The 9,551-nt window shown below is 33.3% G+C and overlaps 1 protein-coding gene across 1 annotated transcript in view; it reads left to right on the plus strand.

The window, feature by feature from the left end:
• The first annotated feature begins 7,462 nt into the window (after positions 1-7,462).
• The window catches only part of LOC149793807 (cartilage intermediate layer protein 1-like), a 14,240-nt gene continuing 12,151 nt past the window's right edge, over positions 7,463-9,551 (plus strand). Inside the window, exon 1 of the mRNA XM_089966465.1 lies at positions 7,463-7,738. Coding sequence (XP_089822591.1) covers positions 7,471-7,738 — 268 coding nt within the window. The 5' untranslated portion in view covers positions 7,463-7,470. The remainder of the gene's footprint in view (positions 7,739-9,551) is intronic.

Consider the following 9,551-nt stretch of genomic DNA (forward strand, 5'->3'; position numbering starts at 1 on the left):
TTTCTTGCATTGGGCATCATGCCGAAGAACGTATGGCATCATGTCCCAACCAATCGCATTATCCTGACATTAGTCCTACCAGACGTAACACTAGCCTCTAAATGCTGAAAGCCAAGCAAAGCAGCTGCTAGTATCATTTTTTCTATAAGCCTTTGGTATGACCCGAAGGGGTTCGAACCCGCAACCGAAGCGGAGGCTCTTACCACTTAGGCAGCCGGCGCGGAGCGGTGCTGCTCTTATACAAGAACCTCATACGTCTTGAGGCTAAAACTAATAAAATTGTCAAAGCTGTTGTAAATACATCTGGTTGAAAAAATAATGAGGATTGGAGCATACATATAGTTTTTGAATTTCACAAGATAAATCAGCGATTGTTCTTTATGTGAAAAATAAAATCTCAAACAACATTTGTCATACTCTCTGTGGATGATTATATTGATGATTGATATTTTATTGCTGGTCTAATTAAACGTTCAACACCTGTTTGGTTAAAACGTGCAGAGGAAATGGGGTCTAAGTGCCTGTCTCAAAGACGCGACTACACGGTAGACCCATGTTTGCTGGGTGGGTATCCTACCCACGGACCCTTTCATTTATAGCAATCTGCTCTAAAATTGGACTACTGTTTGTTCCTTACTTATGTCATATCTGAAGACCATAATTTCATTTATATTCACTTTAATATGATTCTGCCGGTTTGGTACTCATATTATACAATGCCGTCATAGTATCTATATATTTGTCATGTTTACAAGTTAAAAAGCATATAATGAAACGAAACACATATTTTGTGATTAGCAAATTTAAAACCGACACGATTGTATTGTAATCAATATATAGGAAATACGATCTTTTGAAACAGAGCTCAGATTAAATAATTATTTGGGAAAAAACAATGAATTTCTCTCATTTTGTTTTGCACGCACAACATTTTGCAGTCAGTTTTTCTAATCTATTATAAAAATGTTCACAACTTATCTAGAATGTTGATACCTGTAATAAAATACCATATAAAGGTCAAGTTTAGGTAACTTAAACTAATATAGAGAAATTATGTAAAAGTAAAATGATATATTCCTGATTCTATATCATTTTACCAAATTTGCTTTAATGTTTCGACTAAAGTTGTTTCTATGAGGACATAGTGTAAACTTGTCAGAATTCTTTATTCATGGCGATAGCTCATGAAGGTTGATAACAGTAATCGAGAGGTTAATAAATTTCTCTATTAAGTGGAGGGTGACAGATTCGGTGGCACTAAATATATCAATTTATCTCTTAAGTTGTCAGTTTTATTAAGCAATATGATACACAAGTCACAATTTGGGTGAATATTGCATGTATAAACAAATACGTCAATAATGGAATCAGGTCGGAGAATGAAAAACAACATACGAGTCGTCAATCGGAAAGCTAGATTAGGGGAGGGCATGACACAAGTGTACTTGTCAGATATAGAAATCGTTTCGTGTACTGACAAACAAACAATATACCTACCCCATTGTGCTTGCCAGGAACACTGCTACTGCACCTTATTTATTTTCCTTGCTTTCTTTGAATTTATTCATGTCATTTTTATATTTAGCACGAAACAAAAAATATGGTTTTGCCTTTATAAATTTTGTAAACTGAATGGCGGAACAAATGGATCTAATGGAAATTCCTTATTTGCTTTCTTCTCTCTCTCTCTCTCTCTCTCACACACACACACACACACACACACACACACACACACACACACACATATATATATATATATATATATATATATATATATATATATAACTCTGTGTATGTATGTACTTAATTAGCAATAAAGAGAGCTTCTAACTGCTAATGGTGAGAGATTCAGCGGTAGTAGATATATTAAATCATCTCTTAAGTTGTCAGTTTTATTAAACAATAGGATACACAAGTCACAATTTGGGTGAATATTGCATTTATAAACGAATATGTCAGTAATGGAATCAGGTCAAGGAATGAAAAACAACATGAGAGTGTCGTCAATCGGAAAGTTAGATGGGGGGTGGGCATGACACAAGCGTGATTGACAGATATACAAATCATTTCGTGCACGGACAAACAAATAATATATCTACCTCATTGTGCTTGCCATGTGCACTGCTAATGGAGTAATTTATGTTTCGTTGCTTTCTTTGAATTTATTCATTTCTTTTTTATATTTAGCACTAAACAAAAGTATGTGTGTGCCTTTATAAATTTAGTAAATCGAATGGTGGAACAAATGGATCTAATGGAAACTCTTTATTCGGTTTCTGCTACCTCCATCTCTGTCTGTGTCTCACACATACACACACACGCATATATATATATATATATATATATATATATATATATATATATATATATATATATATATATATATATATATATATATATATATTTGTGTGTGTGTGTCTGTGTGTATGCACCTAATTAGCAATAAAGAGTGCATCTAACTAGTACGGACTGGACTCACAGCGTGAACCTCGTTATAAAGCTAGACTTATAGAACTTAACTTTGGTTACAGTTCTAGTCTAATACAGACCGTTAAAAACCGAACGACAACGAAGTGGCTAAATGAATCTTCACGACCAATATCCCGGATACAATTTTTTTTCGCCTTAATGATACTGGCATTCAAGGCATGACAATGTTGTTTCTCCTAATGTTGTTGATAATACTAAATGTATTGCTAATATCATTGTTGTTGTTGTTATTGTAGGGTTTAACGCCATTTTTCAGCACACGATAGGCTATACATGGCGGCCAGTATTAATGGTGGAGGAAGAACCTGGGAAAATCCCTGAAAGAACCACCGACCCACGAGAAGCTACTGGCAAGCTTTCTCACATACCCACATAGGCTGAATCCGAGACTCGAACCCACGCTGACAGAGGTGAGATGGCAGTGATCCGTAACGGAGAGCGCTTTAGACCACTCGGCCACTTAGGGCCCCTGCTAATAGCATTCATACTTATATTAAAAACAACTACAAATACTATTTGTTTTACTTTTATACTACTACTACTACTACTACTACTATTACTACTACTACTAATACCACTACTGCCACTGCCAATGATAATAATAATAATAATACTAGTAATAAAATATGAAGGAGAAAATGAAGAAGAGAAGAAGGAGAATTAAGAAATAAATAAATAAATAAATAAAGAAATTAAGAAAGAAAGAAAGAAAGAAAGAAAGAAAGAAAGGAAGAAAGAAAGAAGGAAGGAAAGAAGGAAGGAAGGAAGGAAAGGAAGAAAGTAAAAAAGAAAACTTGATAAATATTATATGCTATTATTAATGAGACAGTCAGAAACCTGGAGTACTGTCTTCAAAACTAAACAGAGCGACGAAAGTCCGTCACTAAACAAAATAATATCGAGAGATGATAGTAAAAGTCGGGCTGGAATGCTTTCATTGTGACACACATTCTGTAGCTGAAAAAATTGTATTGCATTATTAGAGTTTGACGGGTGAAATTATAAACGAGACCTATCAATCTACAGGCTACAAATAGAAAGGAATGTGTATCAGTCATAGATCTGTAATGTAGTTTTGGAGACTATCTACACTAGTGAAATAGGAAAAGAAACTATAGATCAGGACCCATAAAAGCGGTAATTACTCGCGATGCTGTGCGTTATGGAACAAAATGTTATTTACATTCCAAATCAAAGAGGTCTATTTCGAGCGCGATTGCAAACTCATGTATACTCTGTTTTCTGTTTAATTTAGAGTGTTCGGATATAAGGATATATATAATATAACTTTTCGATATACATTTAGAATAATGAGCTTTATGGGGATTTAGTACAAAGAGGTCATTGTAAAACGTACTACGTCTCTAATACCTGCATTCGAAGCAAGGAAGGAATATATACAAATATACTGCTTCCAATGTATTTGCATATTCATATATTTCTTGTGAAGGGAATATATTAGTTGTTCTCCCTTCACCATTGGGATCGGCACTAAATTTTAAAAGAATGGTAAAAAAATGTCATGTAGTAGATCAACTTTAATTATAATTGGAATCGGAAAATATTATAAACGAACTCTCCCATAAATAACTTATGTGCACTTCAATACCGGAATCAAAGTTCTTTTGGATCGGATAATTTTGAACAGTTGGAGAAAACATTATTCATACTATTACTAATTATATTTATTCATTGAAATAAAAAAAACAATTAGAGCATACGATACGATCTGGCTGACCGTTGAAAACAGGCAACACGTATGAAAAACCTAAGCAAAGATTCTGGAGTTAACGATTGCATTGTCTTCGAATTTTCTTTAACCTAATGATTGAAAGCGCTAGAGTTCTGCACTAAAATCAAGAATTACATGTTTAGACAATGTTACAGAGATATCTAGAAATTGTTGCAATAAGATTACGGGATTCGCTTTTTCCTGTAAGGCCCATTATGTAATTCGTATGCTGGAAGTTCGTTGCTTGTGAGAAGGAAGACGCATATAGATTTTGAGATAATCTGCTTAATTTTTGCCCCAACATTAGATCATTACTAAAACTACTACTATCATGTCCTAACTCTTCTGAGTGCAGAAATATCACGACTGGATGATGTACAGTCACAGTAATAAAGAAGCCATATCCTATACTCGTATAGAGGCCTTTAATTTAACCTGAAGTCTTTTTACTAAAGTGCTTTTGTCATGTGCTAGTACTGTTGGGAAGGATGGATGGATGGATGGATGAATGGATGGATGATTGGAATGGATGATTAGAATGGTAGAGAGTGTATCAATACTAAACATTATATACGAACATACTGGTCTCCAATAAAACCAACCGCCCTACAATATTGTAAGTAAACATTGTATTGAACACATCAATATGAATTAGAGCTGCCATGCATATGAGGTAATGTATTTCTGTAGGAAAACAAATCAGTGTTTATCTTATTATGGATCTCATAGATCCTTTTTGGTCAAGCTACATATTATCAATCATATTTTGCGTATAGTGATTATTACTGCAGTATTTATTGTCACGTTCACATTTTGACTACGAGTGTCAAGTCATTGAGTAGATAACAACGCTTCCTTTGTGACGATAGCTAGTTCCGACAGACGGTGCCCTATTATAACAGTTTCTAATATCCTATTTTTGAGAATCCAAAAGGAATTCTTGAATGTATCAGGTGCAAGATGGCAATAAATGACAAGCTCAGGCATCCTTTGCCACATGCACAAGAGATCAATAGTCAGTCAATAACCTTTTTAATACACTTAAAACAGTCATATGAATCGTTCTGTTATCTTAAAAGAATAACTGAACTGAAACAATACAATGACTTGTTATATTTAATATTTTAAGTGTTCAATTTATGTATAAAACCTGAGCACCCCGTATTGATATATACTATGTTACTACACTGAACGCGCCCTTCAGCAGTGAACAAAACTTAGTTTGTTAAAGAAAATGGTATGTTATGTAACCAACGAAAAACAACGAAATATTGATACTAAAAACAATTGATGAAATATATTCGTGTCCCATGATCTGCATGATTTTATTTGGTGGCACTCTGGCGTTTGAGAGTGTGGTAACTTGTTTTTCCCGACGGTATCATTCGTGATTCGAATTTGAAGCCCTGCATTTTCGCACGTAACATTCGTAAATGTCCCCAGGGTATTGTGTCCCATCGGTCTTGACTAATACCTTCAATTAAGGATCGACATTTATCTTGACGTTGCTGTGTTTCACGAGATTCCAAGTACTGTATAAAACATTACTCTTCTGAGTAAATAAAAATGCACCGTTTGTGTTCAACAGAACACGCTCATGCACCTAATGATTCATACATTGCATCAAAGTTAGTATGATGTGCTCTGTCTGTCTGTCTGTCTCTCTTTCTCTCTTCTCTCTCTCTCGTTCTTCTTCTTCTTCTTCTTCTTCTTCTTACAATTTGACGTTCTTGGATGTAGACCTATTCATGGTTTCTTTATTCAATTTTGGTGGTGTATACATTAGATATTTTTAAAAGAAAATGGAATTTGGACGAGACATACATTTCTATCTAACCGTCACAGTTGCATATAGAAACAAAAAGGTGTCTTAGATGGTCATTCAATAGATCTGGTGGATGTTTTCTATTATCCTATGCTCTCTCTTCACATTCGATAGCCACAGCTAACATTGTTTATACACTCACACACACATACACATACACACGTGCGCATATATATATATATATATATATATATATATATATATATATATATATATATATATATATATATATATATATATATATATATACCATATAAATTAAAAGAATATGGCATTTAAAATGTTGGTATAAAGAAAATTGAGAGAGAGAGAGAATTTTATAGTCTTCAGAAATGTTCCATTAAAGCAGAATAATAGAATAATGAGTTTTAGATGAACTGCCAATATATTAAAATATTTTAATTACCTCTTGCTGGTTCGTCATTTCGTTTAGATTTTATGCCACACATTTTCTATACACCAATACGTGAATGCCTGACAATTCAGGTTCAGTGTACCAGAGCCAACCGTGTTTGTAGTGCACTACTTTCTTCATAAAAAACACATTTTATTTTTAAATCACAAGCGTGTCTTACATTGATTTAAATGTGAATAAAATTAGAAACTCAAAAAGAAAACAATCAACTTATTAGTTTGCATATGTGATAGTGAACAAGAAAAATCATAGAGCTATATCTGTAGCGGGTACACTCGCATGGATGTGAATTCATTCATTCGGTTAATACACAGTTACCAGGAGCGTATATAACTCCATTCAAAGTGCAAATATATGTATTTGTATATGATATAAATAAAATATATGTAAGTATGTACAGTGTATCAGCGATGTACTACCCGTTGTATAAACTTTTCATTAAAAGGAAACTCGGCAAGTCTCTTTTCCTTATTCGGTGTTTATTTATTGCTTGTTTCAACATAATTTAATGGAATACAAGGATTGGTTATTTCCCCTAGCGGAGAAAAATATGATATTAAAACATGGAGTTTGGCTTAGACGAACTTTGACATAAGATGGTGCTGGATAAAGGCGTTATATGTGTCTGTGTTTATGTTCATGAGCGCATGTTTATGTGTGTACAAATATGATTAGGTATGTATGTATATAATCATATAACAAATAATACCAACAGTACGTATCAGTAATATTAAATTTTATATTGTTGCAAATACAGTAGTGAACACGAAGCATATTATCGATTAGTTTCCAAATTGTTTATCAATTAGAATAACGTATTCATATATAATAGTTCAAAAGAACAAGGAAGGAAAATTGGTCACGTGTCAGTTACAACATATACGTCTCTTGATAACAATTGGATAAACGGCTAGCCAACCCCATGACATCGTCCCTTATATAAATGACCTCGAATTCAATACCGAGGATTCTTCAACACTCTTGGGTGTGTCACCTTTAAGATTTGAAATGGAGAACAAGGTTGGAAATATACGCTATGGGACTCACTCATCCTCTTTTAAAGAATTAGAGAAAGAAAAAATATCTCAAGGAACGCAAGGTTCACAAGATGCCTTGATAAATATTCCAGTGAAGCCATTGTTTTCTCCAAATAGAAAGATAATCATCGGAGCTGTCGCCACTATTACAGGCCTTGTAGTAGTCGCTTGTGTGGTTACAGTGACAGTCATTCTTCTTGCTTCCAACGACAGAGTAGATGATTCCGGAAATGTGTCAGGTATTATTATTAATTTTATTTATGAAAATCTTTCAGGAGCCCGCTTGTTGTCTGAACTATACGTAAGTTCTCATGTCCACTAAATATTTTCTTGTTTATCGAGTAAGTATGTGTAATGTTTACTGACCATCTTTAATATATATCTCGTCTGGGTGTTGTCATTGCAGTGAAAGTTTACATATCATTTCAATTACGTATATATTACTTTGTACGACTGCGAATCATCCGACGATTTTCAGAAGCGCGCTTATTGTCTGAACACTTGTAATTTCTCAAGTGTACTAAATATTGTATTGTTTGTGGATTAACGTGTTTAATGTTTGATGTTTACTGGCTGTCTATGAGGAATGTATTGCTCGAGTGCTGGCATCCCACTCAAAGCTCCCTGCTTAAGATATCAATATCGTAACTAAAAAATTGTAGACTTCAGTACCAATATGTATTTGTATCAAAAGTCTCTCTAATGTCAGCTCGATGTCTTTCACAGTATATATTAAAGTGTAAGGTTAACCATTCCACTTTAGTTTAGGCTTTTAGATTACAACTTATACAACAATTGACATACATAGAGCAAAAGCAAATACTGTTAAGGTACTGGCCATTTAATTGGGAGGTATGGTGTCTGCAATATTCGTTTGTGCTAAACTATTTCTTTTATTTTATCTCAAGATAATTAATATTTTGCCAAAACAATATGCATATCAATATGCAGTCAGTTTGCCGTAAATCAGAACAAAATATTTTCTCCAGTTAATTGTCGGACACCATCCCCAGAAAATGGAATTATTGTTCTTTAAAATAATTGCGGTATACCTTGGTACGTATCTCTGTACGTTGGGAAATACCGCGATACAAACATTTTCTTGTTACCCAGGTTTACTAGAGAGTTAATGAATTATAAGTATAGTCAAAGTGCAGGAAGTTCGTCAATAAACGGGAAAACAATTACACTTACAAGAGAGAGAGAGAGAGAGAGAGATTGGCGGATGAATATTAAAACGGCCAAGAGGAGTTGCTTATTTATCTGATGATTTAAAATAATGACATAAATCAACTGTTAATAACATTCAGTACTTGAATTGTGTCATGCTAGTTTGTCACTTCCACTGGCCTGTTTATCAACCAACCGGTCTGACAATCTTCCCAGTGATGTTCTCCAATCAATACAAATGCAGGACTGAGAATTATTAATTTCCCTAATATAACTCACCTTTAATGTTTAAATTTTAATCTCCTGCCTTGCTTTATTCACGTGATTTTAAAGAAAGTGCTTATTAAAATAATGAGAAAATACAATATTAAACAAGGACAGTGATTGCTGTGTAACTGTATTTTATGTGGTCACACCTTTCGAGGATGTTAATAATTTATTTTATTGTTATCAGTCTCACCTCAGCAGGTAATGTTAATATCATAATTTGCATGTGGTAGAAATATTATTTATCGTTTTGCGGTAAATTTGTTCAGACTGTACTGCAACCTATTAATATGTTACGAAACCATATGAAGCAACACTTTGGCTTAATGCTTGAAATCATTTATAGATCACTCAATGCGTAACTGTTTAATAAAGACTTCAAATTGAAGACCTCATGATAACTTTATCTACACGTGAATTTCCTCTCTCTCTTTATGTATATATATATATATATATATATATATATATATATATATATATATATATATACGCATACGAATGAAGATTATATATATATATATATATATATATATATATATATATATATATATATATATATATATATATATATAGGATTTGCCTTTGATATAGAACGAAATAAATACGAATCAAACA

Source organism: Sinohyriopsis cumingii, chromosome 8 (assembly GCF_028554795.1).
Source record: "Sinohyriopsis cumingii isolate HCF-2022 chromosome 8, ASM2855479v2, whole genome shotgun sequence".
NCBI lineage: Eukaryota > Metazoa > Mollusca > Bivalvia > Unionida > Unionidae > Sinohyriopsis > Sinohyriopsis cumingii.